The sequence below is a fragment of the Spermophilus citellus genome (genome assembly GCF_964194105.1).
Source record: "Spermophilus citellus genome assembly, chromosome: 13".
In the NCBI taxonomy this organism is placed as follows: Eukaryota; Metazoa; Chordata; class Mammalia; order Rodentia; family Sciuridae; genus Spermophilus; species Spermophilus citellus.
Window position 1 is genome coordinate 83898526 of NC_138193.1, and position 21097 is coordinate 83919622.

Below are 21097 nucleotides of genomic sequence, written 5' to 3' on the forward strand. Positions count from 1 at the left end.
AACATTGTGAGATGTGGGCTAGGGCAGAGATGGAGGGCAGGACTTTTTCTTGGCCGACCTAAGAGAGAGCCCTGACTGTGCACGCAGGAAAAGGTTGCCAGGCAATTGCTAAAGGGCAGGGAGCATAGGGCAGCTGTCTCTAGGAACATGCCAGCCCTCATGCTATACACCACAGTCATTGATGCTTGTCTGCTTGAGTCTCTAATCCATAAGATAAAAGCCAGGCTGTTGGAAACCTTCCACGAGACTATTGCTAACTGGGCTCTCCTAGCCTGCATAGAAGCCAAGAGGCTTTCAATGGGCTAGTTCAAGCCCAAATCCAACAATTGTCCAGCATTACTTTACCAACTATCAGGGATGACCTAATGGAACAGTTAATGGAAGCAGACCAGGATGTGAATCTTAGTTTGCTCTCTGTATGATTTTGAACAAGTTCTTAACTAGTCTACTCCTCAGTTATCCCACTTTGAAAATGAGTGTCTGCTGGATAGGGCTATTGTTAGTGCACTACCCTCTGCACAACTCCAGGGGGTGCTGTTTGCAAAGACCAAAATGGAAATAGAAACACTAAAAGTTGTGTGACACAAAAGTGCTTGTTATTAGAAATATTAGATGTAATTGATACATGTAAAGAATTTAACACGATGTCATAACAGTTTTAAGAAAGGAATTCAATATTAGTCTCTCAAGAAATTGTGATATGTTATACTTTTTTGAACCTTGATTCTAAGAAGGAAAATGTTTTGAGGAAAGAACACAGTCTGCAAAGGCCTACAAGTAAGAAAGTGCCTTATTTAGGGAATTAAAATAATTTCTGCATTCAGGAGCACAGAGGTTAGATCATACAGTGTCTTGAGCAGACTATTGAGGGGTTTTACCACAGGACATGAGGCAAAATACAGCCACAGTGTAAGATCTGTTTCTTAGCAAGTTCAATTTGGCTGAAATGTGAAAAATAGAATGATGAATTTGGCAGTGATTTGAAGGAGTGGTTAATTATATCAGGCTTGGAGACAGACACAGGTTTGAATCTTTCTTCAGTGTTTACTCTCTCTGTTCAGTACTGTTATTTATTACAAATATTTAACCTTTCTGATCCTTATCAGTCTCCAAGACATTTTAAGTTTCCAGTCTACTAAAAGGATAACTACAAATGTTTCTTCTCCATTTTAAATGCTAGCTGTCTGCTCTTTCATTTTTGAATACTTTCCAGGCATTGGGATCATTTAGAAATCAGATCTTAATATAGTAGGCAGGAGCTGGTCTCCTTGTTTCCTCTCATCCCCTACAATCTCTCTACTAAACCAGGAGAAAGCCTGTTCTAAAAGGAAAACCAGATATTACTCTCGGGTCAGAACCCTCAGGGATTCCTGTCTCTCTCCTCGTCAAAGCCAATACCTCACAGTGGCCTCCGTGACCCTGTGATCCGTTCCCTTTGCATTCCCACTCCTGCATGGCCCTTCCTCCACACTGGTTTCTCTGCACCATTACCATCAGGACCTTTGTACTTTGTCATAATACTCTTACTACAATACCCACAAGGTTTGATCATTTGCTTCCTTCAGGACTTTGCTCAAATGTTTTCTTATCAGACGCCTTCCTTAACTGTAAAATCATGCTAACTTATGTGAGCATGAATACACACACACACACACACACACACACACACACACACTGTCCTTCTTAGATTGATTCTGCCCTTCCCCCATTGTACCACTTTTTACCACCTGATATTTTATTTATGCCTTAGAAGACAAGAGACTTTTGTTTTATTCACTGGTGAATTCTTAGGTCTAGAAGAGAGCCTAAGGTGTCATTTTAAAATTCATATTAAGCACATATAAATAATTGTGGAAAAAATTGATGCATAAGGGACTTGGAACTAGATCTCCTATTTTTCTTGCAGACAAATTGAATGTTACCTTGTTTTAAGCAGGGATCCCACAAACCACCCAATCCCTGCAAGGCTAAACAAACAGACACACTTTGACCATGAACTCTTGCAATGCTTTTGTAAATGTGTTTCTTTCGTTTGTCAGCCTTTTACCCTCTCCTGGTCTTCTTCAATATGGGAGAAATATGAAAGAAGCCTATCTCCCAATAGAGATGACCTAAAGAGGGCTTGAGGCCATAGTGGGATCTCCAAGGGTCTTCCAGAATGTGCTAGCCACAGGGATACTCCTGGGACCTGGGAGTAGTTTTCAGTGCAAGCCATCAGCAGCAAACATAGGCAAACGTGGGTGGCTCTCAGCCAGCGTGGAGCTGAGAGCCTCTCACCCAGCTCCTCTTTTAACGTTTTCTAGGCCAGGACTTTTAACGTTTACTGACTCAGGACTGCTTTCCTATCCGTGTGCTATGGATGTCGTCCTTCAAAGCCTTCCAGATCTTCCTGTATTTCAGTATCCATTCCCTACCCCTTTTACCCCAGTCCTGATGTCCCAGGTCCTAGAAGCAGAGGTGATGTGAGGTCAGAACAGAGTTTTGCATGATCTGGTGGTTGAATTTAGGGCTGTGGTCGCTCTGTCCACTACTTTGCTTGCCATTCTCTGTGCTCCTCAGTAGGACTCTGTTGCCATATCTCTAATTGCCTACAGCCCTTCATCATATATATACTTTGTGGTTACTGTTGCTATGCCAAATAAGCTAATTTAGATGGAATCATTGCTCCTGCATATTTTAGTCACTTAAGCCCACTATAGAACCAATTTGTGTTTTGGAATGACCATGGAAAGTATGACATTGACACTGAGAAGGAACATTTTATGGCTGGTAATGCTGATTTCACAGCCTGCCAGGGTCTTACACACAACCAGGCCTGGACCTAGTTATCTCTTCTCTCTGTTGGGGACAGCCTGCAGATTGTAAAGCAGGCTATGTATACAAATATGAAGGGCTGTTCTCAAAGTACTAGATGCCCAGTTGCTAATATATCAGGAGACCTTGGTTGCTGAAAATTAGGAGGAAATGTGCTCTCATCAAAACATGCTTTTAAAACCTGTACTTAATGTGTGGAAATATTGCATTATAGTGGAATTTTTTTTCCTCTTGAGAATAAATACCATTGAGCTTTGATTGCAGGCAAACCTAGAGATTTCTCTGTTTCCAAGTCAGTTTAGAGCAGTAGGGTGTGATTTCTTGAACTACAGTGTAAGGTGTACTTCCAAATTTAAGATCATCACCATGCCTTGTTTTGGTAGTTGTTTTTCTGAGTCTGAATTTCAATGCACGAATCTTTAAATAAAGTGATTTTCTCAATGAAAAATGTCCTTGAAGGTAATGAACTAACCAAAATTTAAAAGAAAAAATCTGCTTTAGCAACAAGGAGGCGATTGTTTAATGCTTCAAAAGTTTTGTTTATCTTTCTTGTTGTCCATTAGTATGTATAAATGTGTGCTTAATTAGGCCAGGCTTAAAATTGAACTTTTCATTTCCAGGAAGTCAGATGTGAGCCTTGCTCAGTGAATGGAATTACATGTAGAAAATTCACAAACAGAGAGACCAAATTGTAAATTTCACAAAGGATTGCTTAATCACTGATGGAGTCAGGTTAGTGATGATTCACCAGAGATGCTGTGATGGTCAAACATACACAAATTTTTGTTAAAGGTATTAATCATGCTTTGGATTTGGATCTAATAATGTGATTTTTTTTTCTATCCTCCCTTCCCCCATCTTCTTTTTACCAACAGGTCAGGACAGTTGGACGTCTCCTTGTACAACATGCCTCGGTTAAGCCTCTCACCCATGTTTTCAATGGGATTTCATCTGTTAGCTCTGATGGCTTTCTTATTTTCCCACGTGGACCATATAACTGCTGAGACTGAAATGGAAGGAGGAGGAAACAATACCGCTGAATGTACCGGCTCATATTTTTGCAAGAAAGGGGTGATTTTGCCTATTTGGGAGCCCCAAGACCCTTCCTTTGGAGACAAGATTGCTAGAGCTACTGTGTATTTCGTGGCCATGGTCTACATGTTTCTGGGAGTCTCTATCATTGCCGACCGGTTCATGTCCTCTATTGAAGTCATCACATCCCAAGAAAAAGAAATAACCATAAAGAAACCCAATGGAGAGACCACCAAGACAACTGTGAGGATCTGGAATGAGACTGTATCCAACTTGACCTTGATGGCCCTGGGATCTTCTGCTCCTGAGATTCTGCTTTCAGTTATTGAAGTGTGTGGCCATAACTTCACTGCGGGAGACCTGGGGCCCAGCACCATTGTAGGAAGTGCTGCCTTCAACATGTTCATCATCATTGCACTTTGTGTTTACGTGGTCCCTGATGGAGAGACGAGGAAGATTAAGCATCTGCGCGTGTTCTTTGTGACGGCAGCCTGGAGCATCTTCGCCTATACCTGGCTGTACATTATTCTGTCTGTCATCTCTCCTGGTGTTGTGGAGGTCTGGGAAGGTTTGCTTACTTTCTTCTTCTTTCCCATCTGTGTGGTGTTCGCCTGGGTAGCAGATAGGAGGCTGCTGTTTTACAAGTATGTCTACAAGCGGTATCGGGCTGGCAAGCAGAGGGGAATGATCATTGAACACGAGGGGGACAGGCCATCTTCCAAAACGGAAATCGAAATGGATGGGAAAGTAGTCAACTCTCACGTTGACAATTTCTTAGATGGCGCTTTGGTTCTGGAGGTCGATGAGAGGGACCAAGATGATGAAGAGGCTAGGCGAGAAATGGCGAGGATTCTGAAGGAACTGAAGCAGAAACATCCAGAGAAAGAAATAGAGCAGTTAATAGAATTAGCCAACTACCAAGTCCTAAGTCAGCAGCAAAAAAGTCGAGCATTTTACCGCATCCAAGCTACTCGCCTGATGACCGGAGCTGGCAACATTTTAAAGAGGCATGCAGCTGACCAAGCAAGGAAGGCTGTCAGCATGCACGAGGTCAACACGGAAGTGGCCGAAAATGACCCGGTGAGCAAGGTCTTCTTCGAGCAAGGGACATATCAGTGTCTGGAGAACTGTGGTACTGTGGCCCTGACCATTATCCGCAGAGGTGGGGATTTGACCAACACTGTGTTCGTTGACTTCAGAACAGAGGACGGCACGGCCAACGCTGGGTCTGATTATGAATTCACTGAAGGAACTGTGGTCTTTAAACCTGGCGAGACCCAGAAGGAAATCAGAGTTGGCATCATCGATGACGACATCTTTGAGGAGGATGAAAATTTCCTTGTGCACCTCAGCAATGTCAAAGTATCCTCTGAAGCTTCAGAAGATGGCATCCTGGAAGCCAATCATGTCTCCACTCTTGCTTGTCTCGGATCACCCTCCACGGCCACTGTAACCATTTTTGATGATGACCACGCAGGCATCTTTACTTTTGAGGAACCTGTGACTCACGTGAGTGAGAGCATTGGCATCATGGAGGTGAAGGTATTGAGAACATCTGGAGCTCGAGGAAATGTTATCGTTCCCTATAAAACCATCGAAGGGACTGCCAGAGGTGGAGGGGAGGACTTTGAGGACACTTGTGGAGAGCTGGAATTCCAGAACGATGAAATTGTGTAAGTTCTTTTTATATGTTTATGTGTATGATTGAGTGAGTGCATAACTGTGAGAGTGTGTGCATATTTTTAAACCAAATGGCATAAAAGGAACGGAATAGTTATTATGGAAGACACCTTTCAAAGTATCAGTCCTTGTTTGGGTGACACCTATCAATTGGTACTAGACACAGATCTTAATTTGACATTGAGATCTTTTTTTACTTTTGTCTTTTTTACGTATTCAAGTACACTGTAGGCCATGATAAAATGAAGCCTGTGACGTAAGTTAGCAGATCATTTAAGATGGGTTGAAAATTCTGTATTCTATTTTGGATCACACAGTATATATACAGAAAAGGAATATTTAACACATCACAAAAGGTCCCTATCTTCATTGCTGAGTACAAATTGGGAAAGCCCAAAAAAGAAACACCTCTAAAAAGAATTTCCTGGCTACTAGGACTGAGTGGAAATATTTCTGTGGTTTTCATCTGACATTGTGGTTTTATGACAATATAATGTTTCTGCTTGTATGCTAGTGTTTAATTATGACTTAATGACCAACCCTACTTCTTCAGTGTTATGCTATCATGAGAAGAGGATATATCCATTATTTATTTCCAGTCTGGTTTTACTTTGTATGATTACATAAACCCTTTTACCCTGCTCATATAGTGATGAGGAGAGAAATACGATTCTGTCCAAGCATCCTAGTTGATGGGTACAGGTCAGAGAAAGAAGTAGGGAACAATTTACTCTCCCTATTGGCACTTTACAGTTGTAGCACTGAGTGTTATGAAGTGATTCTTCCACTGAGAGCTGCCATCGAGAGAGACATTCCTCCTTCCTTGCCTTAGAGAGGGCTTTGCACTTAATTCACTAGAAGAAGCCAGGGAATTTGACTCAAGGACCAGTGTCCAAGAATGAGGGAGGGAAGGAGGTAAAGAGAAAAGGAATAAGATAAATGAAGGAAGGAGGGATGAAGAAGAAACAGAAACTGTGTTATCACTGTATTATCTACAGTGTAACAAAGGATATTATGGTGAATGATTGTTTTTGAAGCATTTACAACTTAGGAATTTCAAGAAAGAGAAATAAATATATTAACTATAATTAGTTTTTAAAAATGGTTCTAGTGGTATATAATATGTTCAAATGGCAAGATACATGCTCTCCAAGTATGAAATTTCTCCTCTTGAATATGTAGGGGAAAAAAAAAGATGGGGGGATGATCAGAGGGAACAGGTTTTCTTGAAAAAGCTTTCCAGGGTCCTTACATCTCTTTGCCATTATTTTAAAGAGATGCGAAGTTACTTAGTACAGTATCACAATGAAGTTCAGCAAAGCAGAGATTATAATATCCATCTTCTGATGTATGTAGGTGGGCAACAGTGTTTGATGAATATCTACTTTATGTTGGTTCTTATGTTGATAATGTTCCACTTACTGTGATGGGTTTCACTGGGACACTTATGTTCCTGAAAGACAGGATATAGTAGCAAATTAGTGTCCTGAATACGCAAGAAAAAAAGGTTATTGAATGTGATCTTGCCCAGGTTAGTGCACTTAACCCTTATTCCTTTGCTAGGAATTATTTTGCATTATATTTTCTGATAATTTCAATTATTGAGCCTTCCCGTAGTAGAGAGCACTTGGAATCTATGTGAAAGTGTAATGTACTCACAAAGGTAGCCCTTAAATATAACTAAAGTGGTGCTTTGTTTTCCTCATTTGTTTGACTTAGGATGTTTTCTCATGAAAATTTTATGTTGCTTTCTCATAAGAATAATGGCTCTCTACTTATTTAGTTGAGAGTCAAGCTTTCCCTATCTACTTTGCTATCCAAGATTTTTATCAAAGCATAAATAAATAATCTTATTTTAGGTGGCATATGTAGAAGAAGAAGGTTTTAGAAAAAGATTGACAGTGATTCAATGGAATAATTTATTTTGCCAAACTCCCATTAAAAACACTCACCCTACTGAATTAAATTGATTAAAGAAGGAATATTGCCAAACTCCGTCTTTACATATATATGTTTCTTTTGAATATTTGTAAGAATTGGTGGAATTGGTAGAACTTGATAAAATAAATGCCATCTCTGTAATTATATTCATGAGGGCAGTCTAGATCAATCATAGTTTCTTGTTCTATAAAAATATCTGGTTTTTTTATTCACTAAGATGAAATGTAAAAATTGTTAAATGGTAAAGAATTTTATTTATAACTGAAAGGAAGTTGAAGCCCTACATTTTTTTTCTTTCTGGAATTTTAATTTTAAAGATGTGTCTTGACTTTAAATAGAGTTTTATTATTGGTAGGCATTGTTCATGTTTAATAGATCCATTGATTACATTCATGTGTTTGTGTGGCCTTAAGGTAAGCACAATGTTTCCAGAAAAAGAAATTATCAAAGAAGTGGTGTTGTGCTGGATTCTTAGCAGTTTAGAAACCATTACTCTTGGTTTTTTAATGGATTATTTTTCCTTTGGCGATCATGTCCAATGCCAGGTCCGTACAGTCAGATTCAAGCACAAAGGAGTTTTTCATTCTGCAATGAAGTTGCCTCTGTGGACTCAACCCCCAACTTATCTTCAAGAAAGATTTGATATCTCCTCCATAGCACAGTTCATCTTAGGGGTAGTTTTCTTCAAAACCTATCATACATAGATAAGGGCTCTTGACACAGCTGAGCTTTATTAAATACCATGAAAAATCTTCTTGTTTGATTATTTAATGCTGTACATTAAAGTCAGGATTGGTGGGGCTGGGGATGTGGCTCAAGCGGTAGCGCGCTCGCCTGGCATGCGTGCGGCCCGGGTTCGATCCTCAGCACCACATACCAACAAAGATGTTGTGTCCGCCGAGAACTAAAAAATAAATATTAAAAAATTCTCTCTCTCTCTCTCTCTCTCTCTCTCTCTCTCTCCTCTCTCACTCTCTCTTTAAAAAATAAAAATAAATAAATAAATAAATAAAGTCAGGATTGGTGATTCTTTTCAGGGTGCTATAAAGAGATTTGTACAAAAGCTTTGGATTTAAAGGTTATCTAATTTTAAGAATCTATTAATCCAGGTAGACACAGTCCAATCTGATCAGGGATGGAGACTAAGTGGCAGCCCAGCTTTATTGATTCTTTGACTACAAAAACAAAAGAAATTCTCATTTTTTTAAAAAAAATTTCTTTTCAACATGTATTAATTTTTCTAACAAAAAATTAAATCCAAAATAACATTTTAAGTTACATGGAACCACAATCTTTGTAATTGTAGGACAAAACTAAAATATTAACTGTTAGTCTAAGTTAGACTATGTTGGTGTCCCAGCATCTAATAACTTTTGTCAAAAGTGCATCAACATTTTAGTTTGTAGGTAAAAGTGTTAAGGATTCCTAAACATTTATCTTTTTTTAGGGTAGAATAGATCATTTAATTTTATAAGGATGTCTGTATCTATTTATTCATATTCTTATATAAATTCTTTGAATTACTTCAAATTGACCTTTTGAAGATGAAAATGTGTATTTCAGAAAAAAAGCACTGATAAAACAGATTCTCAGTGAAATAAAATTTTAAAATTATAATTCAAAAACCCACTAAATAGATAAAATTAACAACCACCATATGCTTTTGTGAAAGCACAATCAATGAAAAATCCTAAATCCATGCCAACTAATCAACATCATTTAATTAGGGAATTCAACAAGGAATTCTGTATAATGTTAACAGCTAATAAAAAACAAATCAAGAATATGTTAATTTGATTTGTGGTTTGGTAGGTGATGTCTACAAATTTGAAATGCTACTAATGATTGTTCTTTAATGATACTATTTCAGTAGTACTAATTATTAAAAAATATTGTTTGGTCTTCCAAAGTCTAATATTAACTGTTCTGGAAAATGTTAAGGGTAATTAATTAATGTAGCTACAAATCAAATTTAATTGCTTAGTTATAGCTCAATAATGATATCATTTCAGAAGATAATTGAAAAAAATGAGCATTTACTGTGATATATTTAAAACAGAGAGTTGATAAAAGTATGTAAGTTGGAAAATTTACATATTGCTTAGCAAATCAGTTTACTACAGGCTTCCTAGTCATAGAAAAATGTATTAAACAATGTGTCAGCCCAATATTAATTTTAACAACTGTTACATTTTCAGGTATGGTTGTAACTTCATTAACTCTAAGAGATATAATATGCAAGGCATCTATCTCAACAAATACAGCTTTCTTACATTGAATATTTATATACTGTTTTTGAACAAAGGATTAAAAATAAAATTTTAGTGTAAGTCCTATTAAATTATTATTATATTATTATCATTATTATTATTACATTCCATAGGAAACAAATACTGGTTTTGGCAGTTTATATACCGGTGTTCATGTCTTGCGGTACAGCATTCTATGGAATAAATACTTAGCTATGTGATATGGCATGTAGCTTTATAATATGGTACAATAAGACCACCAGATACATAAAAAAATAAAGTAAAACTTGAAGTGATTAGAACAGAAGAACAATTGTGCATTGGGAAAAATCAGGAATAATGAAAAATATTATAGAAATTGTCATTAGACAAGAAAAGCTATTAGTGCGTAGTGCCTTGAATCTGGCATATTCAGGATTTATTTTAAATTAGAAGAATTTCATTTAGACTATTACATTTAGACTTTTAAATTAAAGGCATATGATATTTTATACTGGCATAGAACTTTCCTAGGTAATGTGCTAATGTAAAAAATTTGGTTGCAATAATTTTAGCATTTCAATGGATTTCTGCTTTAGTGGATTATCTTTTCAGACCAGAATATTTATCTCTTTTTGAGCCAAACCACATGTAGTATCATCTGAAAACCTAAATTATAACTGCAAGATGTTTTTGTAAATGCATATGTTTTCTGAATGCATAACTATTATAAAAATAAGACAGGGTAGGAGCCAAAAACATTTATGAGTTATAATTTAGTATTGCCTGGAGTCCAAGTTGATTATGTACAGAAAGGTTCTTTACCATGTCAACCAGATTTCCATTTTGCTGTTATAATCTCATTTTCCTAGTGCTAATTAGAGTTTGAGGTTATAATATAGTTACATAAAAATTTTTATCTTAGCAGATAAAGAAATTTCTCAGTGTAGGCACATTGAAGTGTTTAAATCCTGGTCTAGTTTCTGAGTCATCATTCAAGGCCGTCACACGGGGTTGATTGCCTCCCTAGTTCAGGGCTTGAATTTATAAATCAATATTAGTTCCTACTTAATAAGCTACTGATGTGTGATCAGCACTGGGCCAATATTACAAAGGAAATCAAAAGAAATATACTCCTCATACTTAAAATGGGAGATATATTTTGATATGTATAAACATCATTATGAAGACATTGTGCAGGGGGTAAAAGAAACCCTAATTTCGGACAAAATATTTGCATTTATTTTTGGAAGACAGACAGCATAACTGGAAAGAAAAATGGGATGTGCATTTTAAGAAGTAGTCATGGCTTGGAAAACATGGGAGCATGGGCAATGTCAATAAAGAGGATCATTATCAAAATCAGTGACTTAGCCACAGTTCATTTCCTTTTGTAGGGTTTTAAATCATTATGGATATGTTTAAATTAACCTGACATGTCCTTTAAAGGGTCTTTGTCTGTGGAACACTTTTGGGGTGTAATGTGTAGAAACAAAATTTAGAAACATTACTATTAGTCGCCCAAGAACTTTCTCAAGTTCTCTCTTTTTATTTTATTTTATTTTATTTTTTGGTACTGGGGATTGAACCCAGGGGCACTTAACCACTGAGCCACATCCCCAGCCTTTTAAAATATTTTATTTAGACATAAGGTCTCTCTAAGTTGCTTAGGACCTTGCTAAATTGCTGAGGCTGGCTTTGAAGCCTCTGGGATTACAGTTGAGTGCCACCGTGCCTGCTATCATGTGCTCTTTTATATATTTAATACCATTGGTGACAACCCAAGGAAGTAAGTAGCATTGCAGATGAAAAAACTGAATCTCAGAGATCTAAGAAATTATGAATCCAGAATTTGAACACCTATTTGACTTCAAAGATGTGCATGTGCTCATCTGTGCCACATTACCCCTTGAAGTTTCTAAAGAAAATTGACAATATTTCTAGTAACATGCTGTCAGCATTTTGTTTGGTTCTTTGTGAATTAGTCCTTGATCTCTAGGAATGGTTTTGATTTACTTTAATCTGGTAGCCTCACGAATAGTCCTTCCATTCTGCCACCCACTCACCCTCTGTTCTGAGAGTTACCAGTGTACTGCCACTGTCTTACAAAACATGAACAGATTTTACACTAAATTCACTAAATTTTGATGTGGGAAGAGATTTTGTTTGCATTTCTTTCCTGAGAACACCAGTAACCCAGGGCAGGTGATTTAAAGATACTATATGCACTTCTTTTGAATGGAGCTAGCTTAAAGATATAATACCCATGATAGAGTTATTTATTGTCATTTTGCTGCTGTGTCTTTATTAGTTGAGGTATGAAAAGTTGCCTGTGGACAATACTGTAATATCATAAATTATGGGAACCTCCTATAAAATATCTGTTATGGGTACTGAAGTCTCATCATTTGATTCATTCTGTGGGATAAGAAAGCTATTGGTCCCCTAATAAAAGGTAAATGCCATGAAAATCTTAAGGTTCCTTGCAGCAATGGAGTAGAAGTTATTCTGGGGCAGGAAACAGGAAAGTTTGAAAATTCAACCAATGTAAGGTGGGTCAGCTGCACTGGAGATAACCTTACAACTACTTTGGGTAAACCAGGTAGAAGGCTGGGGCAGTAGTGCAAGGTGCTAACTAAGTAGGCAGAACATTTTTTTCTTTTTACATACTTTTTATTGGTGCACTGTAGTTGTACATAATAATGAAATTTGTTACATATTTGCACATGAACACAATGGAACAATATAATTGGGCCAATATCATTTCCCAGGATTTCCCCTTTCCCTCCCTCTGGTCCCTTTCCTCTACTAATCTCCCTTTGATTTTCATGAGAGTCCACCACTCTACCTTTCTTTTCCTTTTTCCACTCTCGTTGCCATATGTAAGAGAAAATACATGACTGTTGACCTTCTGAGTTTGGCTTCTTTCACTTAACATTATGTTCTCAAGTTCTATCCATTTTCCTGCAAAAGACGTCATTTCATTTTTCTTTATGGTTGAATTAAACTCCACTGTGTATATACATACCTATGTATATCTATGGATAAAGAAAATCTAGGCTGGTTCCATAGTTTGGCTGTTGTGACTTGTGCATGGGTAAGGTAGGACTTTTTCTACTGACTTTTCATAAGGGCGTCACAGATTCTGCCCTATAGTCTGGAAGTCCAGAAGGACCTGGGAGGAAAAGCAAGCAGTCAGCAAATATGGGCAGAATTACATGAAAGGTCCTTTCCTTCTCCTGATTCTACATGCCTTCTGCATAATACCCATCTATTTTCCAGAGGTTGAGCCAGCCAGACCTCTTTCTTTTCATGTGCCTATACAGGTGTCTTACTATAGAGCCAGGCAGAATAAACAATTAATTTTCATTTCCTCAGGGATCTAGATGACATTTTCTTTCCTTCTTACAGTCTCCACAGGATTAGATAAGGCTGTAGGCATTGGATTCTGTTGTGGCAGCTGGAGATATGGAGGTAAGGGGCAAAAACATGGCCCAAAGCAGAATTTTAGTTCCTTGTTTATTAATTCAAATATTGATGAAATAGTCCAGGATATTGTCTAGATAGAGTTTGCTGTTTCTGTTTTTTTTTTTTTTTTTTTTTTTAGATTTAAGTTTCCATATGAGAAATTGGGGAGTTCTGGGTACCTTGAAACCAAGAGTGACACTCGAAACCAAGGCCATCCCATTTTCCAATCTTAGACTACCTGAAGATAAAGATTCCACACCCAAGTTTGAAATCTGTCTCTATGCTCTCCTAACTGTCACTAAGTTCCTTTATATCAGAGTCAGTTTTCTTACTTGTAAAATGAGGACAATATTGGTGATGGTGGAGAGGATGGTAGTGGAAGAGAAGATGGTGATAGTGTTGATGATGAAGGTGAAAGTGGTAGTGGTAATGGTGGTAATGGTGATGGTGGTGATGGGTTTGGGATATGTCGGTTGTAGTAGAAATGGTAGTAATGGTTATGAGATGGAGGTGGTATTGGTGATGATGAAGTAAGGTAGTGGTGGTGGATTTTGATATGATTGTGGTGGTAGTGGGATGGAGATGATGATAGTGAGTGCCAGAGGCAAAGGTGATGGTAGTAGTAGTTTTGGACATGATGGTGGGGATGATGGTGGTGGTGGTGATTATTGGTGGTGGTAGTGATTATTGGTGGTGGTAGTGGTAGTGATGGTGATGGAGAGGGTACTAAAACTTACTGAGAGCAAGTATTCATGATGCTTTGATTCAATCTTCACAGCCTTCTTAAGTAGATACTGCTACTATACTCATTTTATAGAAGAATAAATTGAGGCTCAGAGACTAACTTTCTCTGGTTCACACAGCTAATAAACACGGATCTAGAATTTATCAGTAGAACTATCTGACTATAGAGTCTACTCGGTCTTATTAGCTTTCACATGCAAGGACAAGGCTTGACCATTGTGGCTCAGAAGGTACAAAACAAGGGTAGTGATTTATCTTTTCTAGAATTCTTGAACAATTATCAAGTACATCACACCCTCACTGCCCAGTCTCTAGTAGCCTAGAAAAGCTTTGATGAAATGAGTTGGAGAAGGAAAAGAATGCAGAATGCTATAATCCCTCCTTGTGCCTGAACCGTCCAATTAGTGTCTGTTCTTTCCTCCCTCACAGTATGCATTTCCTCTTATTCCTAAATTTTAAAAAGAAACTTCATTATTTTGAGCTTTCAAAATAATGCCTGCTCTGGCCCTGGAGCATTTAACTTCCTTATATGGTAAATAATGAACATAGCTTTTCTCCACACATGAAAAAGTATTTTCTTGCCCTATCTTTTTTTAAAAAAATATAATACCAGGCAGTGTAAATTAATAGCAACAGAGAATTGGTATCAGGGGATAGTTTTTATCTTGGGTTATCACTATTAAAAAGTTAAAAAAAAATTATGACTCTAGAGATGATTTAATAGTAAGAATTATTGATTGCAAACTTTCCTAGAATAAGTGACCCTTGTGGAGGTTCATCTGATACAAACCTTCAATTCTAAGCATTACGGCAAAGGGAACTTTTAGGTAACACTTTTTTAAAAGTCAAATTTCAAGTCGTTCTTGCTTCTGAATTACATTTGGGAACAAAAAAAGCAAGCAGAAAAAAAAAATCCTACCCCAAATAAGATCACTATGAAATGACATTTTGCATTGCATATACTTTGCAAAAATCAGTATTCACGTTTGTCTGTAAAATATTAAACATTTTTTTTTTGAAGAAAGTAGTTTCATTGTATTCAATATTTTTAACTTTTGTATGCAGATTTTTGGTCTGGTGGAGTAAGCCATTAGCAATATTTGTAAATATGATTAATTATAACTTTTTATAAACTACTTGAAGATAAAGATTTCACGTCCAAGTTTCAATTGCATTTCTATGCCCTCCTAACTTTGTTATAATTTTTGTATGACTTTTAAAATATTTTATCCTGATATAATTATTACTTTTAAAATAAACCCAATATGCTTCTTTAATAAGGAACATTTTCCTTACATACACCACACACACCACACTTCTTATTTACCAAAAAAAAAAAAAATGGGAAAGTTAAATTAAGTGGTATTGATGTCCAGTTTAGTCTTAGGTGCAATTAAAGAAGGACAGTTCCCAAAGCTGTAAGAACAACTTTCCTTCTTGCTCACTGAGCATCACAATCTTAACTTGCCAATGATGTTTTAAAATGAGCTGTTCACTTTACTGTAGATAAATGTGTGTCTGGGATTTGTATATTTAGAGAGAGAGATAGAGAGAGAAAGAGGGGGAGAGAGAGAAACTGAGGGAGAGGGAAGTGAGGAAGTGGAGTAGTGGAGGGAGGGGCCCTCGGAGGGAGAGCATGGCCAGAGAGTAGAGGAGGGAGGAGGAAAGGAGGAGGCAGACAGAGGGGATAGACACAGAGACAAAGAATTTATAGCCCTGATTACATTTCAGCTATTACTAAAATGAAGTGGAGACTGGAATTAGTCCAGATTCTTGCTCAAGCAAACAGAAGATGTAGGAGAGTAAAGAACTGGAAATGGGATTCACTGAAACTGCTTCTTTATTAAAAATAGGCAGCACCTTTGTCCTTGAAATCATGGATGGGCCCAAGTGTGTTTGAGGAGCCTGAAAGTAGCTGTGGAATCCAGTGGGACGGGGTCCCTGCTACTGATTCCTGCTTTCCTAGTGTCCTGAGGTCACCTAGGCTGTGTCAAGTCCCTTCTGAGTGCTAGGAGGGCAGTGAGGACTAAGACAGTCCTTGATGAAGACAGGCTCATGTCTACTGGAGGAGACAGATGAATAAGCATCCAACTCCAAAATAGGAGGATGCGCGTTTGCCCCTGAGGTTCTCTGTGCCTCCTTTGGCATCTCTTAGTGTTTCCTCTTGGGGAATCTTACCCCTGGTGTTTAGGCTGAGAAGGAATGATATGAGTTGTCAGCATCCTGAGTGGCCATCTCTGGCAGCTACAGGCACATGCGCCTGCTCTTCCCCAGAAGAGAACCTCAGGACTCCTGCCTCCTCCCCCTTCCCTGTCCCCATCTCACATGGCTCAGGACACAGTTTGGCTGCCTTCTTTAATGGAGACCAGGAGAACAGAATTTGGGAACCATTCAAATCCAATTCATTTTTCACAGCAGTAATGAACTCAGAGAAGAGTGAGACGCAGGGAAAGTTTTCATTCTCTACTTCATTTCCTACTTCTGTGTGTTATCAGGGGAAGCATAAGTCACTCACATCTGAATCCTTTCCTAAATGGTATGATTTTATTGAGCATCCCAAAAGGAAGCTATTACAGAAATGTGGCCAGGAATTTGATAAGCCAGGGTGTGGCGCCTTCAGGGTCTCAGGCCCAGGTGGCTCAGCATCTCAGAATTATCTCAACCTGATATTGGAGGAAACCAGAGAGATTACCAAAGAAAGACAGGAGATTAAAGGTGGAGGTCTTTTTGAGATGTTTTTAATACGGAAAAAGGACTTCTATATGGATGAGTTCTGGGATGTTGTAAACTGATATATTATAGGAAATGATTTATCTGACCTACACATAGTATGACGTAATGGAAGAATATGATTACAATGTAATAATAATAATAATATAATAATAATAAATATAAAAGCACATATAATAAAATAATTATTTAAAATACATGAAGTCCAAATATTTATCTGACAATATCTAGAACTAAATATCCTGTAGAAGTTAGTTGTTTGAGTAATTGAACTATATCCTACAGATTTGAATTATTTTAGGGAAGGGACATCTTTCTTAATAGTCCATAACTCCCATGGTCGCTGTAAACTATACACTTTTAGATTAATCTATTTTTGGTTATTTGGTTATTAATCCAATGATTAATTCTTATCTATAAAGCCCTGGAGACATTTGGAAGTGGGCCTGGGTCTGTGGCCCTGCAGTTAAATTTTCTACTCTACTGAGATTTGCAAGTCCTTTGTGCCTAACATATATATCACTGATAGCCTGATTGTAAATTTATATGTATATATATATATATATATATATATATATATGAATTATATGTATATAAAACATTATGTACACGTATATGTGTGTGTGTGTGTGTGTGTGTGTGTGTGTGTATATATATATATATATATATATATATATATATCCAATCAGGCTATCAGTGGGCCTGACTCAAGCTATGTTCATTTTAAATGGGTTGCTTGCCCAATGTGAACATAGAAGAGTAAACAGTACATATTCACAAAAGACATCCCTGTAGTCACTGTTCAGCAATTTCCTAGTGGATGCCCTCTGTGGCAGATATTGCAGCTACCCAGAGACACCATTTGCATGTAACATAAGGGTTAAAGACTTTTGGGACCACACAAGCCTAGGCTGAAATCTCCATTCTACCTCATAATCTCCATAAATTCAAACAATTTATTTATCCTCTCTGTTTCCAATTTCAAAGAATTTAGTTCGTTTACCCAATACCTGTCTCATAGTAAATAAGTGTTAATTGCAATTGTTATTGCCTACAGTTACTTTCTAGAGAGTTGTTTACAGTAGTCTAATCTCTAGGATTAGAGCAGTATCTAGAGATGGTATTCAAAAAAAACTAAAAGCTTACTGGGAGTTAGGCACAGGGTGCTTTTTCTTCTCTCTTCCTTTTCTTTTTTCTTAAAATGTCAGTGATATGTGCACACTGTGAGGTTCTGTGAATGTGTGTGTGGTGCATGTGTATGTACCAGTGTGCACATACAGGCACTTGTGCTCAGGGTAGGAGCCCTCAAGATGTGTAGTTAGTTGTCTTTTACTAGTCTGGAAAAGTGATAAAGATCAAAATGAGAAAGATCAGAATTACAACACAATGCTACCCAAAATATGCCTCTTCGATTCTGTCATTGTTTTGATGGGGGAAGGGAAAGAAGCAAATATAGTGTGCATTTGCAGGGAGCTAGGACTAACTGGGAACATGAGCATGGAGGGGGGCAGAGACGAGCCTTTTCTTTTACTTAACACCTGGCTTTTAGGAGGTTTTTACATCTCTATTTCATCTTCACACCAACCTTTTGAGGCATTAGCACTTCTATTTTAGGGCAGTGAGAGTGCCACAGTGATTAATATCCAGTAGGGGCTTAACAGGTGGTTTTTGAATAGAGAGCATAGAAAAGACAGAAGCCACAAAGGCTTTCACATATAGAGTGGGGGGAGATTAAATGAGTTGTTCTAAGTGGCAGAGCCTGAGGTGGAAACCAAGCGTATTGATGTCTCCATTGGTGACCTAGACATTATACCAGGTGGTGTGCTTGTTGGTTCTAGGAAAGAAAATCTAGGATTAAATCTAGGAATAAATTTCTTTCATATGCTATCAGCAAGTCAACCTCAGGAGAGGCTGTCTACCTGATACCCATTCTTAATACTTCTTTTCTATTTTTCTTTCCTTTCGTCTCCATAACTTCATTCCTTTCTTCCTCTTATTTTAATCAACTGGAATAAGTTGTCTGAGAAGAAATTTTGTTTCTTGGTGCTCTGCATCTCCTTTCCTTAGAGATGATGATAATGTTGATGATGATGTAAATAGGCCTAAGAAATTCTTATAATTTGCAGAAATATTATTCAGTGTTAGCAGTGGGGGAAGGGTTTTATTGAATTATTAGTAATCTAATAATGTGCTGTATTGAACTAGTGGAATGTCCACAGCTGTTCTGACTTGCTATGAAATGGAATTCCTCATGTGACAATGCCAGGGACACACTGTCCCTCTTATTTGACAATGAACAAGTCTGTGGAGCTGGGTGACTTCTTGTCTTTCAACCTTAAAGCTGCCTTAGAAGAAGCGGTGACAATACCAGCTTGCCCAGGAATCCTCGATAGGCCTGAAGTGCTGCTTCTCTCCCTACTATCTAACCCTGTCTTTGTTCCCCACCAACTCTGATTTTTGGAAATGTCTATGTTTTAATCAATCAATTCAGCAAAAATCTATTAATGTCTCAATGGTGACTTCTTTTATGCCTAATCTATAAACTTGAAGATTAAGGTTGTCATTTTTTTCCAAGCTTGAAATTTAGTGGGAAAAAATAATTACAACACAAAAGGATATAATCAAGATGATAGAGAACCATGCAAAGGGCTTTGGGAGTTCAAAAATAACTCATGCAAAATAATGTTGATTTAATTTCTTCTGATCTTTTACTTCTTATTTTGCTTGTCTTTTTTTTTTTTAAATCTTTCCAGGACAAGTTTTTAATTTAAAAATATTATTTTTTTTAATCCTTCGTACCAGGGATTGAACCCCCATGATGTTCTTAACCACTGGGCAACATTTTCAGCTCATTTATTGATTTTTAACTTTGAGACAGGGTCTGACGAAGTTGCTTACAGTTTCCCTAAGTTGCTTAGGGCCTTGCTAAGTTGCTGAAGCTGTCTTTGAACTTGTGATCTTCCTGCCTCAGCCTCCCAAGTCCCTGGGATTACAGGCATTGCCACTGTGCCCCAGGGTGGTTTTTGTTTTTATTTTTTAAAATAAATAATTAAATATTTTTTAAATTTGTGGAACATATGTGGAAATGTCATCTGAATTGTCTGAAAATAATAACCATTTTTTTTTTCATAATTAAGACCAACCTGAATATTTACAGCATGGTGCCCCATTTCCTGTACCCTCCCCATCCAAAAGAAATCCCTAAATAAACATGATCCTATCTAATTTTTTATAGATTTTAGATAGAGATATCAAATATGTATCTGCATTAAGTAGAATTAAATCTTCATGGAAGAAATTTCATTGTGTTAAAATCTAGGTCATGTAGCAGCTACTCCTTGAATGTATAGGTATGATAACATCAGTCAGCTTCTTTTCTCAAATTCAGACACATGTTTAATTCAACTCAAATATCTAGCAGTTGACAAATCTGTGTCAGAAAAGAAAATAATACTGCTTTAAAGATGTTAGTTTCTCTGCTCTTCTTCTATTTTATCAAGTACATGGCCTTAAACAGGTTTGTTTCCAATATTTTAAGTCTTTCAATTCTTCAGTAAAACTAATCTTAACACATGCTTCAGAAGCCATTAAATGGTTTAACTGAATATTAACAAACATATCTTGATTATGTTTTATTTTGACAATTCCCAATAATCATGACAATTTTCAATGATGTCTCACAAGCTGACTTTCCCAAAGTTCTTGTTCTTCTGTGGTATTAAAATCTGTTCATTGAAGGCAGTGATAAGACCCAGAACTTGGAATATCCTCTTTGTATAATCTTCAAAAGCAATCAAGTATTAATTGCCCCCCAAATTTAAAAATGCTGGTCTGTAAATACCTCTTTACATTGGCTCTTGAGAGAAAACTTGGTAAATTAAAAGTTTTGATTTGGATGGCTCCTTTGCTTCATGGGAGAAGGTAATGCTTAGGGAGAAACTCAATTTTGGTGACTTTCTCCCTGCCAGCAGTCTCTTAAGTAATAAAATAAATAAAGAGTGTGATCCAGGAGACAGAATAGAATGTAGAAGGAAGCAGATGTTCAGGAGTCAGCAATATCCATACCCAGTGAGTCTCCTTAGACTGCTGGCCTGGTTAGTTTGCCACTAACTACACAGCAGCTTTGGGAAATTCATTTCATTTCTCACACTTCAGTTTTCCTGAGAGTGAAATTAAGGCATTAAAATCAGTGGTCTATGAATTTTCGTCTATAGCAAAACTGCTGTTCTGAGAGAAAGCATCAGAAAAAAAAATTGGCGTAACACTGAATAAGATGTATAGTCTAGGATGAGGAAACTTGATTTGGATTTCTTTTGTTATCTAAATTACTCCACATCTTAATTTTAATTATATAGTTACATATTTATTGATATGAATATATCAGCATATATTGAAAGATAACAATATAAAAACCAAATACAAGAAGTTTAAATTCTTCTTTCTAAGTTGTCTTGGTAAGT

At 37.2% G+C, this 21097-nt stretch overlaps 1 protein-coding gene across 5 annotated transcripts in view; it reads left to right on the plus strand.

Annotated features, from left to right (window-relative positions):
* SLC8A1 (solute carrier family 8 member A1) overlaps positions 1–21097 on the plus strand; it is a 362317-nt gene that overhangs the window by 71463 nt on the left and 269757 nt on the right. For all 5 annotated transcript variants that reach the window (XM_081264073.1, XM_081264075.1, XM_081264074.1 and 2 more), the window contains one exon: positions 3690–5519. In XM_081264073.1, the coding sequence (XP_081120199.1) occupies positions 3690–5519 (1830 nt within the window). The remainder of the gene's footprint in view (positions 1–3689; positions 5520–21097) is intronic.